The sequence below is a fragment of the Tasmannia lanceolata genome, unplaced genomic scaffold (genome assembly GCF_043159265.1).
Source record: "Tasmannia lanceolata isolate RefF3 unplaced genomic scaffold, GAP_Taslan_0.1 ptg000003l, whole genome shotgun sequence".
NCBI classification, from domain to species: domain Eukaryota; kingdom Viridiplantae; phylum Streptophyta; class Magnoliopsida; order Canellales; family Winteraceae; genus Tasmannia; species Tasmannia lanceolata.
Window position 1 is genome coordinate 53,842,792 of NW_027518680.1, and position 27,931 is coordinate 53,870,722.

Sequence of the window (27,931 nt, forward strand, 5' to 3'; positions counted from 1 at the left end):
CATTCTCTTTCATTTCATGCTTTCAATTCACTTAAACTACCCATAAGTACATGAACATTACAAATTAAACTCCTTTATTCCTCCTTAACAAGCATGCTAAACTAAATGGACGATGGGGAAATGAGGTGTTGCAACTAAGTTTAGGCTAGTTCTTCTTGCTGAAGTTAAGCCGAAAGCCTCTCTCATGTCCAAATTCTCTGCCTTCATCCCATGTGGAAGTTTCCAATGAAAGTGGTAGAGAAGGTTGGAAAGGGCTAACTCAATGGTAGCTAGTCGAAACAACATACCAGGGCAACCTCTCCTTCCTGCCCCAAATGGGATAAATTCGAAGTCTTGCCCCTTGAAATCGATAGAATTACGAGAAAACCTTTCTGGCTCAAACATTTCAGGGTTTTCCCAATATCTTGGATCTCTTGATAGTGCCCATGAATTGACAAGAACCCTTGTCTTCTTGGGTATCTCATATCCATTGATCTCACACTTCTCCATTGATTCTCTAGGAACTAACAATGGAAGAGGAGGGCACAACCTCATAGTCTCATTGATAACAAGTTTTAAGTAGCTTAATTCACCAATGTCACTCTCTAGTATCTTCTCCTTTCCTCTTCGAAACTTTCTCACCTCTTCTTGTGCTTTCTCCATTTTTCTTGGGTTTCTCATTAGCTGTGCCATAGCCCATACCATGACAGTTGATGAAGTCTCAGTCCCCGCCCCGAACATGTCCTGTAAAGGGAATAGATACAGTTATTTCAAAGAACGGAACAAATCTTTATAGAATGATTAAAACCATCATATACTGAACTTTTTTAGAGTGTGTTGACTTTAATTTTTGAGAAATACTATATTCACCACCTTATAGTGTACAAGAGTAGTCGTAGTACACTAGAGGAAGATGGCCCAGGGAAGAAAAGGGGGAGAATATATCACTTCACTTCTTTTTTTTTCCTTTATTTACTATTTCCTCTAACATTTCAATATAAGAAACAAAAGCAGTAATACAAGACGACAATAGCAACAAAAATTTCCAAGGTTCAATCCTTTGAAATAACACATTGCCTAGTCAATTACAAAAAAATACATACCAGGATGACTGCTTTTATATTGTTGGTTGTGAGAGGAAATTCAAAGTCTCCATGCTCTTGAAGTCTTAGAAGAACATCAACCAAATCCTCCTCTTCATGTACCTCCTCATCACTCTTCATCAGCTTCTTCTCTCTGTGTTGTTTGATGATGTCCTCCAAGATCCCATCAAACTTCCGAAAAATCCTCTGTAATCTAAACTTTGTTCCGCTAATCACACTTAAAAATTTCAGCGACGGAAACAAATCGGCAACACTGAATCCCACTGCGAATTCCAATGCTTCCTTGAGCGCGGATATGAATCTTTCTTGATCTCCACACTTGTAACTACTAAAGGTGGCCCTTGATGTTATGTTGTTGGTTAAGGACATAAGCATATTGGTTAGGTTAATTGTCGGTTCATTTGCCAACGCTATGGATCGGATGAGATTTGATACCTCTTCTTCCCTCACTTTGTGATACGATTGAACCCGCTTGGCACTTAATAGTTCCAAAATGCAAATCTTTCGGAGTTGTCTCCAGTAAGCGCCGTAGGGACAAAAGACTACATCCTTACATCCGTACGTTGTGATCTGTACGACAAGGAGATCAGGTCTTGTGGAGAAGTTGAGATCATGGGTCTTCATGATCTCTTTAGCAAGTTCGGGGGAGGAGATTACTACAGTGGAAATCTGACCAAATTTGAGGTGCATTAGGGGTCCATACTTGTTGGCTAAATCTCTAAGGGAGTGATGTGGTAGTGAGCCTAGCAAGTGGTGCAAACTACCTATGATGGGTAGGTTCCATGGCCCCTAATGCAAATCCATTTTAGAAGTGTTTTTCAAACAATATTTTAATCATCCATGATGAAATGTTCGGCATAGCTTCTCATTCTCCCTGTAAGGTTCGGGTAGAAACGAACTAATGAGAATCTGCAGAAGCTCACTCAGAGTCGCTTTGCAGAATCTCATCATCCGGTCTCAGCAAAAATGTGAAAAATGGAAACGAACTCTACTGGGCCGTAGAGCCCGAACAAGATTTTCAGGATTTTCCTACTTTTCTCATTCATGCACCTACAAAATAGGTGGAAACCATTTTTATAATGGTTGCAGAACATGCTCCAATAGAAATCAAATAAATGAAAAGTCTTGGGTTGCTATGGGCACGGCCCCTAGGTATTTTAAACTATATAAATGTAAGAGGGCTTCTTAGCAAAACGGACATCAGTTCTGTAAAAATAGACAAAACATTATGTTATGAGACATGCCTATGAATATAAGGAAGCAAGCTCAAATCCCCGCAAAATGCCAAAAAAAATACAAAAAAACACTAAAAATGTGATGCGGAACGCGTGGCGTTGAACAAGGCTTTTATTTTTTATTTTCTATTTTCGTCATTTTATTTGTAGTATTTTTTTTGGCATCAAATCTTGTTCTTTTGGCCTGATTTGGTGTTTTAAGAAAAAAATTTCGATTACCTATCTAAAGAGCCCAAGATTACGCGATTTGGACGTGATTTGTCTATAGGCATTTTACGGATATGGTATAGCTGTATTACGGGATTACTATTTTAGGAATATTTTAGTTATGTTTCTACTTTTTATTTATGTTGCTTTAGTTAGAAGATTGAGAATAATGGTTAGGCAAGCATTTAGGGTCGCTAGTCTTAGGTTTTGGCTCTCTATAATGTAATGGCATGAGGAAAGAAAGATATAGATTGAATAAAGTTTATTTTTCGGAAATCACTTATGAAGAGAGCATTGGCTCTTTCGTGTGGGTGAAGGAGATTGGGTCCTTTCACGTGTTAAAGTTTATTTTTGAGAAATCACTTGTGAAGAGAGCATTGGCTCTTTCGTGTGGGTGAAGGAGATAGGGTCCTTTCACGTGTTATATTGGATTTTTTTTGCAAACCTTGGCATGGATTTTAAACCCCCACGAGATTATTTTAGTTGCTGCTTGTGTTGTTGCTCCACGCTCCCTGCATCAAAATGACCAAATGGGTGGTCAATTTCATTTCACTTTCATCTTTATTTTTGAAACGAAATCCCATTTTGGAAGTGTCTTCCAAAATGTAAATCACTCTCTTTTAAGCTTCTACGCTATTTAAAATATGTCTATAATAAGTAACTAGAAACCTGGTGTTGCTACACTAAGGGGCCGTTTGGATACGTGGATTTTAGAATCTTGGATTTCCTCAAAATCCTGGATGGGTGACAAGAGAAGAAGGAGACAGTCCATTTCACTTTTCTTTAGAATATTGGATTTTAAGTAAAAAATCCAGGTTTTAGAAACCTCTCCCCCATCCTGAGATTTCTAAAACCTAGAAACAAGGGATGATCTCCCACTCTCTTACTGATAGAAAGAAGGGTGAGAAATCAGAAAACAACGGCTGGTCTCCTGCTTCTCTCGTCTCCCATCTACGATTTTGAGGAAATCCTAGATTCTAAAATCTGCGAATCCAAACGGCCCCTAAATGTGCTAAAAAAAGTGGGTTGTTTCCTCCTTCAAAAGTGAGTCGTGAAATGGAGTTGCCACGATGAAAACCCAAGCTTTCCCTACTTTGATTCACTAGTTTTGTAGATTTTGGAGTTGTTCGTGGCAACCCCACTTTTTCTAGTTAACTCTAGTGGCGCATGCATGAATGAATAAATCTAGTTTCCACAAGAATCGGTACACGAAATTGGCCCAAGGTTACTCACCCATCGAGGCTTACTCATGCCCATTGCAACTTTAGTCCATAGTGACTCAGACCCGTGAGGATCAGTATCTAAATCCAGCCCATGAGTACTTGCCCATCGAGGAACACCTTTACTGTTAAGCAGCGTTCTATCATGATCTATTGGCTTTCGTTCCCCAATTTCGTGGCTCATGTTCCAAGTGACAACTTCAACATCTTCACTAACATGAATCAGTTATTACCTTCTGCGAACATCTATCACAAATCTTTGACAGTACATATTAAACTGATAGATTCTAATTCATTTCTTATTGAGGAAATTTTATTGTAATCAAATTCATTATCAATTTTAAATCTACATATGTTTCAAGATGTATATTACCGTATATGAGATCACCTGATCACGTCATTAGATCGTCTGATTTGGCAACTAAGCTAGATTAGAATACCAGGCTAGATTTGGATTATCTCTTTCCCTACTTATCTTTGTTTTCTATGTTGATCCCTTTTAGTTTTCTATATCAATACTTGTCAGGGTTAATTGCAATCATCCAAGATCAGTGAAATATAACCTTTTACACCTAGCATCAAAGGCGATAATATGGTGGGTTTATTGAAGTTGGGGTGACATGGTGTGACTCATAATTATGTTTGATCCCCATTCATTAATGAAGAGTTCCTTCATTCTCTGCCCATTTAGCAAGCTTAGTCTACCTTCCATGGATGTATTACATGGAGAGCATTTTATTACCAAAAATGGATAATTGAAAACCAGAAATGGCATTGCTATGGTTCGATATTTGGCTTGAAGATTATCACATATCATCTCTTTTCCCATCAGAAAACATTCACTCAATGCTCATGGTTGATTACAGTATCATAAAAAATATACTCAATGCTCATGGTTGATTTCAGTATCATAAAAAATAGGGATAATTACATTTACACCCCCTCTAGTTTCTGACATATCCACTTCCACCCCTATAGTTTAAAACGTGACAAATACATCCCCTAAGTTTCAATTTGTTTAAGGTTTGCCCCCTCACCTGAAGGTTCGTCCATAGATTGAAGGGTTAGAATGATCCGATGGAGCTGATTTTTTGGGCACACCCTATCTATGTCAGGACCTATCAAATGAACGCTTTGGATCATCCAAATAATGTGGGCCCATACCAGAATCCAAACACTACCAAAAAATCATCCAAATAATGTGGGCCCACATTATTTGGATGATCCAAAGCGTTCATTTGATGGGTCCTGACATAGATAGGGTGTGCCCAAAAAATCAGCTCCATCGGATCATCCTAACCCTTCAATCTATGGACGAACCTTCAGCTGAGGGGGCAAACCTTAAACAAATTGAAACTACAGGGGTGTATTTGTCACGTTTTAAACTATAGCGGGGGATGTGGATGTGTCAGAAACTAGAGGGGGTGTAAATGTAATTTTCCCTAAAAAATATAGTCAAACTGTCAGATTTCTATACATGATTCTTCTCTAGATTCTTTTGCCTAGTGAGACAGGTGAGTGGGATTTCTATTCATGATTCTTCTCGAGATTCTTTTGCCTAGTGAGACAGGTGAGGACGGTTTGAAGTTGTTATTTCGTAATTTAATGCATGAATGTAACAAGTAACAAAACGATTTTGCCGCCTATCGCCATCTTGTCTGCTTGCTCATTCGCCAGCCTCAGCCAATGAGGTATCTGATTTCCATAATAATGCCAAAAGTTTCCATGGGCCTTCCAATGCTTTAGCTAAAAAACCTCTTGGCTTTCCAACAAGGCTTTCTTGCAAAAAGACTCGAGACTCCAATAGAACAAAATCTCCAAGTCCAGAACCACAAGATATTTCTTCTAAAGAAATCGAATACTGACCTAACTTTCAATATATCCAATCCTTTGGATTATCAAGAATGGGAAAGATAAAATTGTCTACAATTTTCAGTGGAGTTGGTCTGAGTTTCACAATTCACTTGACAAACCCAAAGAATAGCCAAGTGAATTGGAATCCTCTTCCTCGTAATTGGCTAACTGATCTATTAAAAAAGGGAAGTGATATATCCGCCCCTTTTCATTACTTGGGACACCCAGCTGCAGTGTATCTATGACTTCAACGAGGCTGTTGTACTTCGCATGGGAAGGGTTCAACGGATTTGATTGCCACGTCAAATCCCACGTACACTGCAGTTGGCTGTCCCAAGTAATGAAAAGAGGCGCATTTATCATTTCCCTTTAAAAAATCAACACTGGTAGAGCCTTAAGGTCTTCTTTGAATTCATAAGAAAATCTGCCCACTCATCGCTGAAGACATAAACAAGGTGCCTAAGTATCATTTTTTTATGATCTTTCTCCTTGGTAATTTCTCCTTCTCCTTTGCCATTGTGTTGTTCTTCTGTCGTTTGGCACTTGTACCTTGATCCCATTTTTTTGTAATCTTGCTTTTCGCTTTAATAGATTCCTTGCTGATCTAGGCAAGAAAAAAAAAATGATGATGTCCAATCATAAATGGATGTTTACATCATATGGGACTACTACTGAATTTTTTTCTACTGTCATAAACACAACATAGAACAATCTACTATTTTGAATATCAATGTGTTATATTGAAACCACTGTTTAAAAACTCCCCACGTAATTCATCAACTTGTCCAAGTCGACTCATCCCTCTTACCTTGGCCGAGTTCGACCGAGTTTTGAGTTTTTTCCTATCAATTCAATCATAACCCCTTGCCCAAGTTAATAAAAATTAGGGGAAAATACAGATACACCCCGTCAACTAGCGCCAATTCCATTTCTAACCCGTGGTATCGAAAGTACCAAAGACACCCCCTCAACTTTCTGACATTTTAAGTAGACACCCTTACTTTTCACCCTATAGTTCAAAATTCATCAAAGACATTTTTAAATAGAATCCTGACTTTTCACCCTATAGTTCAAAATTCATCAAAGACGCCCCCTGACAATTTCTTCGTTCCCGTCCACCCCGTCACATAACAAGCATTATTGAAAACTGAGGGGGTGTCTTTGGTACCTTTGATACCACTGGGTTAGAAGTGGAATTTGGCCATAGTTGAAGGAGTGTATCTATATTTTTCCCTAAAAATTAACTGTGTCAATCAAAGACTCGCCAAAGTCGACTCCCTTTGATTATTACCGAGTTCTCATCCAGAATCTGAGTTCAAAAACGCTAACTAAAACTACCTTTAATAAAGGGAAATGATATCAGCACAACCATGTTTTGATATTTTCACTAACGCATCTTATCTTTTAGTATTTAAAGAGTTGGCAAAAGGTTAATACAGTTCCAGAAACAGAAGATCATTAAAACAGAAAAAGGCAAGCTGGTCTGTTCAATTATTAAAACATGGTTGTGCTGATGTCATTTCCCTCAATAAAATATACTAAGAATATATATTTGTACTATATGAGTAGGATCCCGCAGTGGGGATATGCTCTTTGAACCCCATCAGATTCAGTATACATAAAAAGATATAACTCTTCGCATCAACATAACTACGAGTCCAATAACAAAGACATCAAAATACACTGCAACTTCTCTCCTCTCACCCATGGAAGTCCACTTACCATCCTTTCCTCTGCTCCTCACATTCCTTCTCTTCATGTTCATGTTGATGAAAGTGAGAAAGAGATTCAAGACTAAAAACCCAATTCCAAAATTGCCTCCAGGGCCATCGAAGCTACCCATCATAGGTAGCATGCACCACTTGCTAGGTTCACAACCACATCATGCCCTTAGGGACTTAGCCAAGAAGCATGGACCTCTTATGCACCTCAAGCTTGGCCAGGTCTCTACAATTGTAATCTCCTCACCTGAAGTTGCTAGAGAGATCATGAAGACTCATGATCTGAAATTCTCAAGCAGGCCCGAGTTGTTTCTCCCAGATATAGTATTGTATAATCGTAAGGACCTTGTCTTTGCTCCGTATGGGGACTATTGGAGACAACTTCGAAAGATTTGCATTTTGGAGCTCTTAAGTCCCAACCGTGTCAAATCGTTTTACCAAGTGAGGGAAGAAGAGGTATCAAATCTCGTTCAATCCATTTCATCAGTAAATGGGTCGACAGTTAACCTCACCAAGATGCTCATCTCATTGACAAACAACATAACATCGAGGGCAGCCTTTGGTAACAAGTGTGGGGACCAAGAAAGATTCATAACAGCAGTCAAGGCAGCATTGGAATATGCAGGGGGGTTAAATGTAACTGATTTTTTCCCTTCTTTAAAATTCGTAAGTGTGATTATGGGAACAAAGTTTAGGTTAAAGAGGCTCCATCGGGTGTTCGATAGGATCCTGGACAACATCATCAAAGAACACAGAGAGAAGCAGCTGATGAAGACTAATAAGGAGGAAGTTGAAGAGGATTTGGTTGATGTTCTTCTAAGACTTCAAGAGCATGGAGACCTTGAATTTCCTCTCACAGACGACAACATAAAAGCAGTCATCTTGGTATGTATGTTTCCTAACAGATAGGGCAAGAGAAATTAGAAATAAAAACTGAACTTGAAACCCAATAACAACCTTAGAACTTTTTGTTGTTGTTGTCAAGAGAAGTAGAAATAAAAACTGAACTTGAAACTCAATCACAAAACAAATTGAAAAGGAAAAGACTAGAGATAAAAACTAAAACCATCACCTTCTCAAAAAATTTAGCTAATTCCTTGATTGTATTAGGATTTTAATCACTGATACAGCCAATAAAGCATTGGTTGGTTGTGTGAAATCAATGTATTTATTCTCTTTACAGGACATGTTCGCAGCGGGGACTGAGACCTCATCAACTATCATGGAATGGGCAATGGTAGCGCTAATGAGAAAACCTAGAGTGATGGAGAAAGCACAGGCAGAGGTAAGAAAGGTTTTCAAAGGAAAGGACAATATAGCAGAGAGTGAAATTGATGAATTGAGCTACTTAAAACTAGTTATCAAGGAGATTATGAGGCTGTGCCCTCCTCTTCCATTGCTAGTTCCTAGAGAATCAACTGAGAGATGTGAAATCAATGGCTATGAGATACCCAAGAAGACTAGGGTTCTTGTGAATTCATGGGCAATGGGAAGAGATCCAAGACATTGGGAGAACCCTGAAGAGTTTGAGCCAGAGAGGTTTTCTCATAATTCTATCGATTTCAAGGGGCAGAACTTTGAATTTATCCCATTTGGGGCGGGAAGGAGGGGTTGTCCTGGTATCTATTTTGGACTAGCTTCTACTGAGTTAGCCCTTGCCAACCTTCTCTATTTCTTTGATTGGAAACTCCCTCATGAGATGAAAGCAGAGGATTTGGACATGAGTGAGAACTTTGGCATAACTCTAGCAAGAAAAGCTAACCTAAACTTAATCGCAACCCCTCATTTTCCAGATGGGTTTTGAATTTAGCATGCTTTTTTAAGAATAAAGAAGTTTGATTTGTACAGTTCAGGTGATTCATGCTTTCAAGTTATGTGATAGTGACATGTAAATGATTCTTATCAATATTTTCTACATCCTGAGAGTTTCACACACACAAACACGGAGAAGATAGTGTCAACAAAGAGATGTCTTGTTCATTAACATCAAGAAATATTCCATCACAAACATCTGTACTCTTTGAATAGGTAAAAAACTAGTAGGGAGGTAAAGTAGATATTATTAAGACAATTTACATTAGACCATGTGAGTTTCTTATATGTAGGATTGTGTTCATTTGCCTCCAATCAAATAGTGGTGATGAATGGGCAGATCATCTTTACTGTTGAACAAAATTCGCGCGCGCGCGCGTGCGCACACACACACACACACACACATTGCATGTATGCTTTTATATTTTAAGTAATGCAACAAAAACCTAGACGTAAGGGTACCCCAATAGTAGGGGTGCAACTGAAGCCGTGTTAGATCGGTTTGAGGCCAACCCCAGTGCAACCCAAGGTAGCATTACCCCAGCCCTAACCCGACCCAAACCGAGCCTCGAGTCGAAGAGGGTCAACCCTAACCCAGTCCCGCGTCTAAACACTCAACGCTAACCCAACCCATCTAACATGATTTTCCAAATCAGTTTGATTGGGCCGAGGAAAAATAGATAAAATACCAAAAAAAAAAAACATGACCCTAAGATTTTTGTTGAGAAAATCTGCCAGACAAATCCAATCCCAATCTGACCGTATACAAATAAACGGAAAAGTAAAAAAGATAAACACAAGCCACAAGATGAACACCTAGATTTTACGTGATTCGGCCAAGATGCCCACATCCACGGGTGAGAACACGATCTTCTCAACCAAGACTGTAAACAAGAGAACCCCGAGAAAAATCCCAAGAGAAAACCTGAGAAGAAAACCCCGAGAAGAAACTCTCTTCTTCTTCTCTATCTCTCTCCCTTCTCTTCTTTCTCTCTCTTGCCCCTCCTTTTGCAGCCACCACACAAAGAACCTCCCACCCCCAAGAGAAAAAGCCTCCCTCTAGCTTTTCATATCTTAGGTTTTACAAAACCTAAAAAAACATACTTTCATGTTCTGCCTTCCCACCACAATTAGAAAACCTAATTATTTTAGGTAACTAGAGGTGGTACGAAACAAGGTAACTTTCCAAACAATCTCCACCTTGGCTTGTTTCCCAGCCAACTGAAGATTTTCCATTGATGTCGTCATCGATTTGTTGTCGCCACAAACAATCATTGGCCTTCCGAAGTGCCAGCTACACACCCTCGAATCATTCAAGTTTTGACTCCACCTCACTCGATCAACGCAGCCAATGTACATGTGTAGTTGCCAACCGCTGACTCACCCAATCAACCATAGAGAGGGATCCCGATCCATCATCCCCATCGCAGGTACCATCACCTCCTCACAATCGTCTGCAACCTAGAAACTCATCTCTACACTAACTGCGCTAGAGACCCTATGCGTGCACACGTCACCACTCTGCTTCCAACTAGCCATCGAGATCTTATGAACGCTAGTCATTATGTCCCCAACCAGACAATACAATCTGCCACAATCGGTATCCTTTATCTTCTTTGTTTTCGTATCCTTTCCCTTCAACGCCTTAGCCAGGCCTTGTTGAGCAAGGATGTCCTTCACCCTCATCTACCAAGGGTGAAACTACTATTTCCATCAAACCTGTCAATGTTAAACTGGGTAGAAACTGATTTTACCATCATCTCATATCACCCTCGTTGTGGAGCTTCACCTCGAACGAGAATCCCTCGAACAATCTTTCTACCTCTTACAATCACTCTAATTGTGGTCGAACAACACCCACGATCGCTCCAACTACGGCCCAAGGACGATCGCTTCAACCTGAGCTCTGATTCCACTTGTTGAGAAATCCGTCGGATCTCATCGTGCATAAATACACGAAAAAGTAAAAGGATAAACGCAAGCCACAAGATGAACACCTAGATTTTACGTGGTTCGGCCAAGATGCCTACATCCACGGGCGAGAACACAGTCTTCACCATGAGAAAGCAAAATTACAAGGATTACAATGGGATTAACCCGCAAACCTGCAAACCAGAACCCTTTATTTGTCCTCTCAACCAAGATCATACACAAGTGAACGTCGAGAAAAAATCCCAAGAGAAAACTCGAGAAGAAAACCCTGAGAAGAAACTCTATTATCCCCTCTTTCTCTATCCCTTCTCTTCTTCTCTCTCTTGCCTCCTCTTTGCAACTTCCACACAAAGAGCCTCCCGCCCCCTAAGAGAAAAATGCCCCCCCTTGCCATTTTATATCTTAGATTGACAATTGTATTCATACCATGAAAATTACATGGGGATTACACTGGGGACCATGAGCATGGTTTTAAATTTCGGTTTTGGCTAAAATTTCGGGCTTATCCGAAACCGAAATTTCAGCTGAAATCCCGAAATTTCGGACAAAATTAGGTACCAAAAATTACGCCGTAATTTTGGGACGAAATTTCACTCAAACGAAATTTCGGTAATTTCGTTTGAAAATTTTTGACAGAATAAAAAACTATTATTTTGTAACAAATTTCGATGAAATTCCCGGAATTTTCGAAATTTCGAACAATTTCGTTTCGGTACATTTCGGTTTCGATCCTCACCGAAATCCAAAATTTCGCTCGAAATTTAAAACCATGACCATGAGTCCCCTCATGCTTTTGCATAGTATGATAGGTTAGGGTGTACCCTAAACCAAAAGAACAAAACAAAAGTACCCACAGAACCACTTTTAGCTATAGATACCATAGATTGACTTTTTCTTTATACCATACAAAACTCCACCCCAAAAACTCTGGCACCACCATGAACCAAGAACACCTGTGAATCATCAAGAAATGCTTCCACAGCTATAGACCTGAAATACCTAACCCCCTCCTACTGATTCCAAAAGGCAATAACGATTTCTAATCTTTGCGATCTTCCCACAGAGATCTTGAAAGTAACTATGCCAAGCATTTCTCCAACTCTTCCATGATGTGCCGGATTTGGAAATCCAGCATTTCACTGAGTAATTCCTCCGGAATCCGATCCAGGTATTCCAGGTTTTTTCTGCTAGCAATCGTTTCTTCCACCAGCCGGATGCCTACTATCTTGTTAGCTTCCCAATTCAGCCTCCTCTCGGCCCTTTCCTCACTCAACATGAATTTGAAGAAAGGGTGTTTATATAGTGGCGAATGGGTATATTTGACCGAGCCAGTCCCACAGAGCCTGTACAAAGTAAAGGGGCATTCTTGAGCCTCTAACTTGAATGATTTCCACTGTTTGCGGAGAAGATCTCCCGACAGCTCCTTGTGCGTCGGGTCATTGATGAAAGCCCTCTCTCTTCATTAGAGATCATCATTTTCATCCTTTTGAGAATATTTTCTAAAACAAGAATCTCCATGAATAGCCGTCTGCTCCTATTTTATATCTTAGGTTTTACAAAATCTAAAAAAACACTTTCACATTTTGCCTTACCACCACAATTGGAAAACCTAATTATAACAGGTAACTAGTGGTGGTGGGCAACAAGGCAACTTTTCCAACAATTTTGAAAATAACGATAAAATTAGGACAGCCATTGGGTTCGGATAGGATCAGGTTGCCCAAGGCCTCAACCCTAGCCCAACCCATTATTAAATCGGGTTGTCTTTTCCCAACCCTCACCCAACCCAACATTTGGAAATGCCAACTCAACCTAAGCTAAAATTGGGTTGAACCCCTCAAGTTCAGATTGAGCCCGGACCAAGTTGCACTACTACCCATTGGATCTACGCCACCCAACTACATTTATAACTGCACTCAAAATGCAAAATTAAAGAAACGATAAGTGATGTGGATCCAATGGGGCGCTTAAACTACAAAGGGGTTGCCCGGAGAAGAAAAGCGGGTGCATACATCATTTCCCTATATTTATCTTCTTGAAGTCGAAAAGAAAAATTGCAGCTCACATTTCGGCATGCACACATGGCACAATGGGTTCCTAGTAAGGAATAGTGGGTCCCACCTTTGATTGAACACAAAAACTGATCAAAACAGTACTAAAACCAGTATGTTCCTGGAATTTGCAGAAAATGCAGAAAATGTGCTGAAATGGATAGAAAAACATAAGAAGATGAGAAAAACATAGATGAACTGATTCTTTATCGAATTTCAATGAAGATAACAGTAAAAGAAAACTTAGCCCAGTTTAAAGCTCAAAACTGAGAATAGATGGAGTGGAAGGCCTTCTTGAGCAGGAATTCCCTTCAAACAACCTTCAAAGTTCCTTTTACAAGTGATTTCTCTCTCCCAAAGCTTGAATCCTAGCTCTTACAATTCAAATCTCAGCCAAAAAGTCCCCCCAAAATTTAAAAAAAAAGGCCATTTATATTGGGGCCCAAGCCTAGACTACTCACATTACAAGAATGCCCTCACTGCATTTCTCAATTACAAGTATGCCACCTGTCCTAAAAGAGAAAATTGCAAATGAACCACCATTAATGACTTGTTACGTTTGTGACCATACACTATTTCCTACTAGAGTTGGCCCTCTTATGCTATGAAAATGTGCTGTAGATAAGTCACTAGAAGAAAAACACCTTATTGTGACGGAAAAAAATCCATTGCCATTGTTCTGTCGCTATGGACAGTTTATAGCGACAGATTTTTCTGATGTCTATTTGTAACTCTTTAGCGACGGTTAGTAAGAAACTAAATGATATTGATGCAATAGTAGAAGTATAGAGTATCATGTCTAAATTTTATTTTCAATTGAAAAGTTCAACTCATCTACCATTCAAAAAAAAAAGTTCAACTCATCTAGGATGAGAGAGAGAGAGAGAATCTGTTGTAGAATATGAAAAAAATGGGTATATTGCCTAAATTGTTAGCTAAATCCAATTATTGAAAAATGCAAGCCTCGATTGTTCTTCACAACCTCCTCCTTCATAGGACTCACATCCTTCTTCATGTAGCTCGGTAGTAGTTGTCATAAAGAGCTCAGGTTAAGAAGTGAACATAAGACAGGTTGTGTTTAATATTTCAGAAAGTACTATGAAGTGGAATTTCCAATGAAGTGAAAGAGGAGTTGAAATAGAGTTGAAAGTAGATTTTCTTTGTTTGATGTAGCTAAGGAAACTAAAGGAATGAAAGTCAAAATTCTATTTTTTTCTGTTTGATTAACCAAGGAAATAAAAGGGAGTCTATAAAGTTACTGGGTTTAGTCCTTCAAAGCATTGCATTGCCTAGTCACTAGAAAAACATACATACCAAGATGATGGCTTTCATGTTGTCAATTGTGAGAGGACAGTCGAGGTTGCCATGCACTTGATGTCTTGGAAGAACATCAACCAAGTCCACGTGATCATCTTCCTTTTTGTTATTCTTTATCACCTTCTTCTATTTGTGCTCTTTGATTATATTTTCGAGGATCCTATCAAACTTACCATGAATTTCCTCTAACCTAAACCTTGTGGTGCTAATCACAGTAAATAATTATTACACGATGAAAACAAATAGGCCACATTGAAACCCACTGCAAATTTCAATAATTCCATAGGAATCTTTCTTGGTCTCTGCACTAGTTACTGAAGGTGGCCCATGGTGGAAAGAGAGAAATGGCAGAGTGTTTTGCCGTCTTTGTTATATGGCTTGCACTTTGTAGTTTTATGTTGCAAAGAGTTTATCTTTGTACGTATATAGAAAAATATACATATATGTACAAGCCCCAAAGAAGTAGAGTGTAGGCCCCACCTATTTAGATTATCCTAACTATTCAATTTGTGAAGATTTTTTTTTTTTAATGGTCAAAAATTCATTAATTGGACCGCAATGGTCAAAGATACACATAATGTACAGAAACACCAATAATTACAATACACAAAGATGACCGCTCGAGGATGAAGAAAATCATATTGCTCCAAGGATGCCAAATGAACACCCCTTCTAGCAAGACAGTCAGCCGCCCCGTTGGCCGATCTTCTAACATGGAGATTAGATGCAGCACAGGACCCAACAATATCTCTAATCTCATTGAAATAATCCACAAAATGCCAAGGAAATGGATGTGATCCAGAAAGCCCACGGATAACATTGATAGAGTCCCCTTCAACCACTATACGATCAAAATTCTCCCCCTCCAATAGTTCAATCCCATGGTGCACCGCGCTAACTTCCGCCACATTTGAATCGATAATACATTAATACCCAAAGGACCTGCAAAAGACCATTTAACCTCACCCATCTCATCCCGCAACAACCCTCTGATGCTGACCGGTCCCGGATTGCCAAGACTAGAGCCATCGATAACGAAGCCACTCTCCGGCGGTTGCCCAAAAAATAGTAAGCGTCGTCGCCTTAGATGGAAAGTAAGAAGCACTCCAAACCGATCCCTTAAAAATTCTATCATTTCTTTCCTTCCAAATCATCCATAACACCGCTAAAAATGATATAAGCCGCAAAATTTTGCCCTTACTTCTCCACGAATTGAAAAACCAACTATCAGACGCCTGAAAAATTTCCTCCGGAAAGACCCAAGAGTATCAAACCTCTTCAACACACTTCCCCAAACTTCCCTAGCCACCTTGCAATGTAAAGAGACATGGTTAGCCGATTCTCCATCCTCAACACAAAGAAAACAATGATTGATAATTAACATTTGTCTCTTCCTTAAGAAATCAACCGTCTGAACGCGTTTTTGAATGGAAGCCCAACCAAAAATAGCAACCCTAGGGGGAACTTGGATGGACCAAATCCTAGCAATCTTTAGAGAAGGGGACCAGAAACTAAATGATTATAGAAGGACTTCGCCGAAAACTCCCCAGAAGAGTGCCACACCCATATTCTTACATTAGATTCGTCTCGCTTTATATAGCATCCTTCAAGAAGCTCAAAGAGTCTAGTCACTGCAGGTACCTCCCTGTCGAAAAAATTCCTTCTAAAAGAAGGAACCCATTTCATCTTGTTCCCAAAGTGCAAGAAACAATCTCGAACCAAGGCCTCCTTTCCAGAGGAAGCAACAATTAAATCCGAAAATATATCCTTTAGAGGGGAAGCAAAACACCACTTATCTAACCAGAATTAGTGAAGATTTTTATACGATGTTTTTTCGACTTTTTGAGTTGTTTGTTTTACACCAAATATCTAAGGGTTAGGATCATCCTATGGAGAAGATTTTTGGAGCACGGTCTATCTACAGCGGGGAACAACAATTCATCTAAATAGGTGGACCCTACTTTATTTTTTAAGGGAATTTTTACATTAAAATTCAAGCCCACATATCATATAAAATCTCTAGAATTTGTTGGGATGCAATAATATTTTTAGGTCAACTCTCTCATACCATATAAAATCTCTACAATCTATTGGGGTGCAATAGCATTTTTGGGTCAACGCTCTCTAGGCATGCACTGGGTTAGTTCAAGCTAGAAGTCAAATTGAGTATGATTTCCACATTGGTGTTGCAGAGAATTCTAGGGGTAAGAAGACCGGATCCAGTGGAAAAAATGAGGTCAATTAGATAAGGAGAGTAGCACTAATGTGGCCATGTTACAGACTCAAAGATTCATCATCGTCGCAGCAGTAACAGAGGTCGAATCGTCTAAGGAGAGAATTTACTAATTTGTGATTACCTTTAAGCAAGGTTATATCGTCAGCATTTATGTGTTTTCAGGTCTGATCAGATTAACAGACTCCACGGAGGCCAAGGTTCCGGCTATCCACCAGCATGAGCATCTTTAGGGAGTAGATGGGAGGTTAAGTTGGAGGTGGAAGTTGATTCCTCTAATGTTATTTCTTGGGCTCAAGGCAAGAGTGTTAGGTCCTTGGAGATTAGCGAGGTTTTTAGATGAAATTTGTGGGATGTATGATGACAGATTTCTTTCTTTTGTCCATAATCCAAAGAGCGTCAAACATCCTACAGATCGAATGGCCAAATCGGGGACCTTGCAGGATTCCTTATATGTTGGGGCAATCTGTTACGTGCCTAATCAACTGTAACACATGCACCATAATTATATGCACATAACACAATTCTTGTCCTATGACTTAATTTGCAATCTTTCTCTCTTTTAATTTAGTTATCTTTTGCTCAAAAACAAACACCTTTGAGCAAGGTTAGGAACAAGCTTAATTGTGCAGAATAAGCTTATTACTCTTTTGGAACCTAGGCTATTGCCAAATGCATTGCCGAAGAACTATAATCATAAAGAGTTTTGTGCCTCTCACCAAAATAATGTGCATGTTGCAGACAAATGTATGGCATTGCGTCGTGCAATCCAGTATCTGATTGCGTCGTACAATTTCATTGAAGAACAAAGACAGAAAAGCATGATGACCAAGTTCCTTTCATCATCGAAGGAGACTACAAATGCTCTAGCTTGGCCTAGTAGAAAATCAAACCACCCTTGGAAATTAGCAGATATAATATCAGAGATAAGAGACATTTGCTTGAGAATTCACACCAAGTTTCACCATAGGAGGTCGGCAAACGAACAAGCAGACAGACTGGCTGAAGGAGCAGAGTTCATCCAATTGGAATAGCTCGTGACAACTAACCAGTGTTTAAAAACTCCTTGACTCGACAAGGAACTCGCTCGAGTCAACTCCCTTTCGCCTTGGCCGCATTCCGCGTTACACCACATCCGCATTCCGCGTTTTGCCCCACAGAGTCAATAAACTCCATTGACTCTCCCAAGTTATGACTGCGTCGATCGCGTCAACCGCATTCTTGGACGCGTCCGCACTGAGTCGACAAGGATTTTCCTTGGCCGCATTACGCGTCACATCCGCGTTTTTAAACACTGCAACTAACTATAGGAAGAAAGGAGGCTGGAACCTTAAGGGTCGGTGTATGGATGTAAGGGGTTTCCGTTTTAATGATGTATACATTTCTAGGGACACCTTGTCCCTGCTGTAGTATCTGCTGTTTTTTAATAAAACTGTTATCACTGCACTAATTAATTTCATGAGTAGAAGTGAATCAAGTTTCTCGATCTAGTTCACCTTCTTATAAGTATTTCAACAAAAAATGTACCCTTGAGAAAATGTACAGTAACAAGTCACCTGAGCACCATTTTTGGATTCAAAAGAGAGAAATATGCCATCGATGAGTTTTTGCTAATAGTTTGAAATTTAAAACAGGTAAGCATGTTCAATCAATGTAGTTCTTGGAGTTATTGACCATTACTTGGCTGAGCTCATGGCGATGATAAGGTGTGGGCTTGAACTTCCCCTTGGGCCATTAATCATTGAATGACTCCAAGAACATCTTTCGTTGAGATTCCCAAATAGAGTCCCTTGGAGATTTGTTGATCTGATTGATGATGTTGGATCGCCTGAGGGACATTGCCTTTTGCCATGTTAGCGGTAGGCCAATGAAAGGATAGATAAGGTAGCAAGAGAGGGAGTTCAACGCCCTGCTTTATCATTTTTTTTTTACGCTCCCCCTTGGTCTAGGGAGTGTCTTTGTATTCTGTTACTATTTGTAGTCTTTGTGGGACATCAGTCCACGCTTTATATGTTGCCCCTCCTTTTTGAATAAATCTTATCCACTATTCAGAAAAAAAATACATAAGCCTACCTCAAGAGAAAAGTTTAATGTTCTTGCAAAGCTAATTCTCTTAGATAGCAACGGCCAAACACACACAAAATTTGAAAAAAAAAAAAAAAAAAAAACTTTCAAAAAAAATATCTCTTGTATAGCCGACAGACTCTTAAGACTTTTCCATAAGCAATCCTTGTCTGAATTCATAAGATGACAAGTATAAACAACAACGGCAGCAACTGAAAAGTACGTTCAAGGCAGAAAGATAGTCAAAGAGGACTATCAAAAGATGTACAAAGAAGTAACACCTCATGTAAATGCAAAGGAGGATGGAATTGAATCTCTCCAACAAAAACAAGTATGTCAACTAGGGAAACACTGTGTGAGCGCAGCCAAAGAACTCATCATTAGAAAGCAGCCTAAAAAAAGATACGAAGAAATAGTGGTAGCAAGCACAACAATATACATATATATATATATATATATATATATATATATATATATATATATATATATATATATATATATATATATGTATATGTATATGTGTGTGGTCTAGCTCAGATACCATTTATCTTATATATATATATATATATATATATATATATATATATATATATCTGTGTGTGTGCGCGCGCGCGCGCGTGTGTGTGTATAACTGGATGTGGTAATTATGATATCGATCTTGCAGATTTTATTTATGTTCACATTCGAAGAGAAAATGAAACATGTACAGCATCCAATCTATAAGTACTTGCCCATAACTTCACACAGAGTGCTCATATATATGAAATATTAACAAGTTATCTACAGCAACCTTCCGATGGTATCTGTAATCTTTGACAAAAAGAACAAATCTATTTACGAATGAGCACTATCACAGCAATAAGTGATATATAGTGTGTTTTAGGCTCAAAAAGAAAAGATTTACCACTATTCAGTTGTCTATCTCCATTTTCTTTAGCTTTCATTCTGCAATTGAGATACAAAATCCCAACCTTATCAAAACCAACGGGCATAAGGTGTCTCCCTTCCACCTCCATGCACAGCTCCATGGCCACCTTGCCTTTTCCACACTTGCAGAGACCGTCAAAAAGCTCAACCAGAAGGGTCAAATCAGGAGCCACTGATATCTCCAACATTTCCAGGAAAACTTGGACAGCTCCCTCAAAATCTTCATTCTTGCAGAAAGTAGATATCAGCATCTTAAAAGTATCAGCATTCGGATTACACCTACTTTTTTTCATGCCCTTATAAAGCTGAAATGCGCGCTCAGAGTTCTGCCTCTTGCATTGCCCACTAATAAGAGCAGAATATGTTGAAGCATTAGGGATTAGATTCTCTCTATCGAGTTCTTTTACCAAATATGAGGCCTTCTTTGTCTTTCCCTCTTTGCAGAGCCCCAAGATAAGTGCATTGTATGTAAGTATATCAACCTTAACCTCATTCCTTAACATCTCCTCATAAAGCCTTGCACCCATCTCACTGTTACTCAGTTGACTATACCCATCTATCAAAGTATTGTAAGTAACAGTATTAGGAGCCACATTCATGGCTTTCATCTCACTAAAAATCTTATTTGCATCGTGCAATTTTCCTGCCTTGCAGAACCCATGGACAAGTGTGTTATATGTGATGACATTTGGATGCAAACCATTCCTTAGCATCACGGTCTTAAGCTTCATGGCTGAACTCAATAGCCCTTGCTTACAATTTCCAGCAATCAATGTATTAAAAGATGCAACTGTGGGTATACAACCAATATCCTCCATCCCCCTAAACACCTCTGTAGCCTTTTCAAGTTTCCCCGAGTTACAAAGAGCACAAATAACCATATTCAGAGTATAAACATTCGGAGAAATCCGACAACGATGAATTTCCCTATAAAAAGCTAGAATGATATCCGATCTATGTAGGTCAAGCAAAGAGCTAATATATGCATTGCAAGATTCAATAGTTGGGAGAAAACCATAATCTTTCATTCGACAGAAAGTATCGGTGGCATTTCTAAATTTTTTCAAATGCGCATATGTTTTGAAGAGACAGTCAAAGACATGCGGTGATGAATAGCATAGGCGGTACGAGTAGAGAATGGCATCGAAGAGTTCTGAAACGGAACCTGCAGTTTTAGGTATTACTGTTTTCTTCAAAAGCGACTCGGCAATTCTAAACTTCTTTGCCTTTGTGAGTATGTGAAGGATTATAGAATGGGTTTCAAGAGTGTGTATATTGGGTCTTTCAAGTTCAACCCAATTGAAGAATTCAAGAGAAAGTACATGGTCTTTTTGGATTTTCAAGAGAATATGTTTAATTCTGAAGGGTGTAAGACTAGAAGAAAATGCATTGAGTTTAGCCCAATCAGTGTTGATGAGATGGCTGTGAGTGATGTTCACAAAGTCAAGATCTTGGCCTTTGGGTTCAGGAATCGTGCGATGGGGCAATGGAAGAGTAACCAAACCCCTTCTTCCCAAACTACTGTAAGGCGTCGAGTTGGCCTTTTCCTTCATTAAATCAAAGAATGTCGAAAAACAACGTTGTGGCAGATAATATGTGCTTATCCCCAAGACATCATGGATTGTATACATTGGGCTTATTGTTCTCAAGTATCCAAGGGACATGGAAGTAAGTTTTTCTTCCTTGGAAAAACAAGGCATTCGCAAAGACTTGAAATTCCTTGTTTTGGGAATATAAGGAAGTGAACGGTGATCGTTATACTCGGAGAGATGACTAGATGTCAAAGGCATCAGATCCCTAATCCCAAGAAACATATGTATTGTGGGCCTAACGACAGGGTTTTCTGGGACAAGAGAGAACATTAGAGGGTTGAAACCCAACCTTACAAAACCATCAGAGGATCTTGAAATGAGGTTTGTCATGTTGAAACTAACAGCTGAGCACGCCTTCAACATTCATCAAAGAGAGAGAGGATTAAGAATCAATCTTTCAAGAACATCAGTGGGTATCGAGATGAGGTTTATCATAGTAAAACAGACATCCTAAAACACTTCAGTGCTTCTAAATCGTCATCAATAACGGGATTTGAAACATGGGTTTTATTCACAAATTAGAAATGGGGGAAGCCATCAAATAAACTGAGGGTTGAAAACTATCAGAGGGTCTAAAAATATGTTTCTCATGGCCAGTATTCACATATAAGAAATGGGTATCCATCAACTAGATAGAGACTTATGAACCAATTTTCCATAAATATCAAAGGGTCTGAAAATAAAGTTTCTAGGGTTGAAATGTTTTCAGCAGAAGAGATTTCAAACCATTGGATATCATAAAAAACAGAGACTTTGAAGTATGGGTTCTACTCACAAATGAGAAATGGGTATTCATCCAGTCGAAAAATCAAAGCAAATGAATATTATATTGAGTTCAATAGGAAGAAATCGTGAGATTTAGAAGTTCAATTTCATTTGTATGAATAGCAGGAGGGGAAAGATCAAAGTGGAGAACGATAGGAGAACTGATCGTTACGGACCTTTTCGAGACAAATGGGATATTATTGAAGAAAAATCAAAATCTTTCTTTGCTTTCCCTCCTCGTTCTCAACCCTGAAACAGAAAAAGTATTGTCGCACATGAAAAAGCAGGGTGTCAACGGATCCACCTATGTCACGATCCATTCAAACTCCTTATCGGTCGGGTCTTAGTCGGGTCGGTTCTTTGTATCCTACTTTCCACTTCATGATCACGATCCATTTTAAATCGGACCGTACATCAGAGTGTCCTATTATGTCCCACTAAGCTAAGTAAACAATTGATTTTTTTTTAAAAAGAGTTAAAATGGCAGTCCACTATTAGTGTCTCTATACATTTTCTTCAACTAAATTAAAAATTTATCTATGTTTAATCTGTGTCTAAAATAATGCTTGTAAACAATAAAACTAATCAAATTTACATACACGAATATAATGTATAACTATTATCAACGAATAAATTACCCTAAAACCCCTTTCATTAAGTGATAAGAGAGGTGTTGACCAAAATACCCTTCATAAAACAGTTAGCATTAACAAAATTTGAATGGTATTTTTGCAAAACATTTCGGATCGTGACTCTCCAATGGGCATCTGTGGAGTGCCCATACGCAATCCAAAATTTTTCGGATCCCATATTTGATGATCCGAAATATGCCCATCGATCCTATTCATATGTTTAGATCCCGTTCATTAACGTTCGGATTCAAACGCTCCATCGGACCGTCTGGCTCCATTGACACCCCTATGAAAAAGTATGGTGTGGAGAAGGATAGTGTGGGGAGCACTTAGTCAATGAGCTGAGCCATTCATCTATTAGTCCCACAGTGGATTGGCAAGCGGGCTGCTTTTTATATCTGGGCTTTGTTATCCTTGGCAGTTCGATCGACGGTGGACAACACAGTGAAGAAGAGGAGGAAAGTAGGGGTTTTCAGAAGGCTAGTGATTTCGGCACGACCATGGTTTATCCTTGTTTTACACTTAAATTCTCTTCTAATAGCTTCTTAGGAATTGTAATAGCTAGAGCTGGTTAAGTAACATGAATTAGGATCTTTGATGTTGGGACGCCAACTTATTCTGAAATGTCCATGAAAAACAACATGGAGATGGTGTGTTTACAGTGGCTTGCTCAGGCTAAGCTAGAGCTCTATAAATACACCATCTCCATGTTGTCTGACTCATCTAACCCATTCATTCTATAAGACCTCACATAGACAAGGTGTTCCTAACAAACCATCTCCATACCATAATCCTAACCATTCAATATATTTAATGACAAATTTCTAGCCATCCATTCTAAACCTCCACAAGTCATAACCCTTACGGTGATTCATATTGAGAAACAAATTTGCCCATTTTTTCTCTCCACGAATGGAAGGGTTATGATGATTCTATGGACCTGATCTGTTGTAGGCACACTATCCATGTAAGGGCCTTTCAAACGAATGCTTTGGATCACCCAAAAAATGTGGGCCCTTATGAGTTTTTGAGCTCGAGCTCATAAGCACTTTCCTCATATCTACTACAATATAGCAAGAGAAAAAAGAGAATTATTTTTTTAGTTGCTGATTTTTTCCTCACTCTCTCTTATATACTTTTACCATTTGGCCCCTAAATAATTCATATCTATATAGTTTTTAATGACTGTGAAACCCGATCCGGGAGGAGGTCCCTTCACGACCCACGAGGGTGGCTTGGATTTGAATTACTCTTTACTGGTTTATGAGTTTTTATTAAAGTATTTCTTTTCTGTGAACTTGGGACTACAAAGGCAATATGAATTTCGCACCAAAGAGATGACCAGAGTCGCCACTTAGGTAAGAGACCTAGGACCCATAAGTGACACCGCAATGATCTGCGATCCTAGAAGTCTAGATCTGTTACCTGATTACAAGAATAAAAGGTATGATGAATACACTATATGCACCTTTCTCGTCCGGTCATCCGGTCTTCAATTTCAAAAATCAACTCACTTAAATTTCTTTTAAAATGCTCATTTAAACTCTCTTGATGTGCGAACTACGAGACATGCATCTTAAATGATCTAATTTCAATGTGGTTCTTAGATGTATCTTTTGATTATCTTAATTTGGTTTGATTCAATCTATGTGAAAGTTCTCTTAAAAAACTAAGTTGAGGGAATCCTAGATGATTTATTTGATTTATTTTCGTCGTTTACAATTTATACTCATGCAGGCCAGGAGTGCATCCTACATCCAACTACATGCCTATATGCCTCTATGAGTATTTTTGATATTTTATGAGATTGATGATACTTGATTTGAGTTGAGTTAGATTGATTGAATTGACTTGAAGTGACGTATGCCATATGAACCTAAATCTAATGCAATGGACTTAAGTTGTATTTTTATTATTTTTGTGAAGTTTGGATCTAAAAGTCATTCCAGGGAACCTAGAGTATGATTTCTAAGTTTTCAATCCTTGAACCTAGAACTTGAGATTTTGGATGTTAAAATTTTGCCCAAAACAGCAGGTTGTGAAGACTCCTAGTGATTTTTAAGGATATTTAATTCAGTAACTTAAGGATTATGATATTTATGGAAAATTTTGATGTTCTGAAATTTTTCAGGATTTTACGAATTATAGCTAATTTTTAATGATTTTTATCAATTTAGGCAATTTACCGATGTTCCAAAGCAACCTATACTAAATATAGTCCAATTCGGCTCAAAATAGTATTGAAATATGCTCATAACATTAGTAAGTTACAGTAGAAATTTCAGGTATTTTTACTATGATTTACTATTTTCTAGAGATTAACCAAATCAGGCTGATTTGAAAAGAAAATCATTAAAATTATCTAATAACATCCAAAAATTATGAAAACTTTATGGTACTTCAAGAAAATATCAATATATTTTACTACCAAATTTCGGCCTCAGATGATTCCATTTTCATCAGAATCATAACTTTGAGTTGAAAATCAATTATTTTCTCTATCAACTTGCTCATATTAATGAATAATAGATACTAAAACATCTCAGAAATCAACCAAAATTTTACTGGAACATTTCAGTAATATTCTTAACCCGTTTCAAGTGAAAAATCTCGAAAGTTATTGGTTTTAATATCAAAATTCATCACCATGAGTAAATCAATGTTTTGATTATAAATCCATGAAAACAACTGATTTTTCTGAATTCCAAAACACAAGTCTACGAAGACATGTAAGAAATTAATTTCTGAAAAGTTTCCAAAATTTTAAAGGTCTTTTGCTATTTTTAGTAATTAAAACAATTTCCAAGTAATTTATAAAAATATTAAATTAATCCTAAAATTCTTGAAATTTTTTTTGTGGTCTTAAAACCTTAAAAAACTACTGGAAACAAATTTTCAGAAATTTTGGACTTGTTTGACATACTTTTGGATTTAATTTTTGGAAAAATACCCTTTTCTATGCAATTTTTGAAGAATTAAAAAACTAACCAAACATGTCAAATCTTACTAGAAATTTTAATTTCCAATCATTTTTTAATATGAATTTAACTCAGGAATTAAAAGATTCGGAAAAACTTGGAGTTTTACAATACTTGCTTTGAAAAGTGGGTTTTAACCATCAATTTATTAAAATTTGATTTTAATTAGCAAAATAATTTTCCTTCAACCGAAAAAGAGATAATGTCATATATTAATTTTTTTCTTAACATACTGAAATTTCACAAGAAAATTCAATCATATGGGCTTGATGATTACATGTAAAATCCTAAAATCTTAACCTTTAGCATGTTTCTAGTTCTTATTCTAAAAGAGTTAGGGTACCAACCTTCAAACGCTATCCAAAGTCTCTAAGGCTTTTGATCCAAGATATTCTCTTTGAAAAGCCTTTTAATCTGCAATAGAAAACCCAAATCGCCGGAGGAGATGAACCGCTTCAAATAATAACCAAAGGAAGATGAAGGAGATGGATGTCCTTCACTAGAATTCAAAGAGATATAGCCGAATCCTCCACAAAAAAAGGGTGGACGAAATTTTTCTTTTTTTGGGAGAGAGATGGCTGGACGAAATTCCAAGATCCCCAAAAGGTTGGTTTGATCCATATTTCTAGAGAAAACTAGGGCAAAAAAGAGAAAAGGAAGTTTCCAATGTAGGGAGTGGCCTTTTTTGCTTACTTTCTATTATCTTTCATTGTTTGCCTTTCCTTTAAGTTTCCTAATCAATTATGTTTCTATATGCAATATAATTAGCTATCTTAACAACCAAGACATACTAATTACGCGAACAAGGAATATTGCATGCCCTTTTCTAGAAACTACACATGGGAAAGATTCTTTTTTATGAGATTTTTTTTCTTTTTTTAAATTTTATACATAAAACCTTCCCCCATGGGGGGCGCCCGGACCACATGTTGGCCGACCCACACATGTGGTTCCCACATGGGCTTTTTGAATTGTGGGCTTTTGGGTGTATTTTGGATTTTTATGAAATCTAACCAATCTTTTAATGGAAAATTTGAATTTTATAATGATGGGCCCACACTATGTGATGCACATGGTGGGTCCCTCACACATGGCCAAACCTCTCTCCCCCCCTTGAAATAATCATTTTTCCCAAGTAAGCCCAATTCAATCATCTCACATCAAAAGTGACCGAAATGCCATCGAACTGGAATATCCCTTAAGGGTGAAGTTAAAAATGTAAAGTAGACGAGAAAATTTTTCAAAAATAAAAAGTATTGAAGTTCACTTGATATGGTGGATGACATCAAACATGATCATTTGGAACTCCCTGGAAATGCCCAAAATGCCCTTAGAACACAAAATTTCTAAGAAAGATAGAAACCTTAAGGAATTCTAAAAATAACAGGTTTCTCGAAAATACTTGAAATCATTCATGATTTCTCAGAAAAACTTTCGGGATAATCTGGGACATATTGGAAAAGACCAAAATACCCCTAATATGCAGAAAATGATAAAAATGAGGAAAACCCTGAGAAATTGTAAAATTAGCAGGTTTTCACATTTGGTTAAAAATACAAGATATCATCATCTGGAGACTAATGGAACCCCCTGGAGACCTCCGGAATTGCGAATCAATACTGGAACACTTGAAATGAGATGAAATTTACCTTAAAATGCAAGAATGCATAACCTAATGAAAATGGGCTGACTTGGGACTTGGTGGGCTTATTGAACCTTTCGCTTTTTTATAGTATAGCAAAATGGGAGTGTCTATAATGTCAGATGGGATCGTCAGAGATATTTTCTTCCTCCCCTGCCTAAGCCATATACACACGTCTCTCTCTCTCAATCGTCAGAGATATTTTCTTCCTACCTTGCGTAAGCCATATACACACGTCTCTCTCTCTCTCTCTCTCTCTCTCTCTCTCTCTCTGACGTCCGTTCCTTTCTTCCTTTCTCCGTCGAATCGTCAGAGATATTTTCTTCCTCTCCATGCCTAAGCCATGGACACACGTCTCTCTCTCTCTCTCTCTCTCTCTCTCCCTCTCTCTCTCTCTCGAACGTCAAAGATATTTCAAAAGTCGTACATGTGTTGGTATGGCTTAATTCAAGTTTGAGCAAATGACCTGCCTCTAACCCCAGCTAAAATGGGTTGGGCCTTTGAGGTCCATTGTTCAAGGCTATCAGAAACATCTTTATGATGTGTAAACCAGAAATTATAAATCTAATAGTTCGCCTTCTTCCATTTTCTTAAATAGCATCTGTGAAACTGGAAGAAAATTAAGGGTTGAATTATTCATTGTGAAATTTTCCTAAATGATTTGGTC

General features: G+C 38.2%; 2 protein-coding genes and 1 pseudogene across 2 annotated transcripts; 1 reads left to right on the forward strand and 2 right to left on the reverse strand.

Moving 5' to 3' along the window:
• LOC143855895 (desmethyl-deoxy-podophyllotoxin synthase-like) lies at window positions 1-26,190 on the reverse strand. Its single transcript, XM_077365951.1, has 3 exons — window positions 25,970-26,190; window positions 1,083-1,652; window positions 1-723 (listed from the first exon to the last, which is right to left on the reverse strand). The coding sequence occupies exons 2-3, from the start codon at window positions 1,455-1,457 to the stop codon at window positions 97-99; spliced, it is 1,002 nt and encodes a 333-aa protein (XP_077222066.1). The 5' UTR covers window positions 1,458-1,652; window positions 25,970-26,190; the 3' UTR covers window positions 1-96.
• Window positions 7,090-22,250, reverse strand: LOC143855888 (uncharacterized). Its single transcript, XM_077365945.1, has 2 exons — window positions 19,633-22,250; window positions 7,090-8,217 (listed from the first exon to the last, which is right to left on the reverse strand). Exons 1-2 carry the CDS (start codon window positions 21,608-21,610, stop codon window positions 8,144-8,146), a joined length of 2,052 nt encoding a protein of 683 aa, XP_077222060.1. The 5' UTR covers window positions 21,611-22,250; the 3' UTR covers window positions 7,090-8,143.
• On the forward strand, window positions 7,305-8,098 carry LOC143869916 (desmethyl-deoxy-podophyllotoxin synthase pseudogene; annotated as a pseudogene).
• Window positions 26,191-27,931: the final 1,741 nt, after the last annotated feature.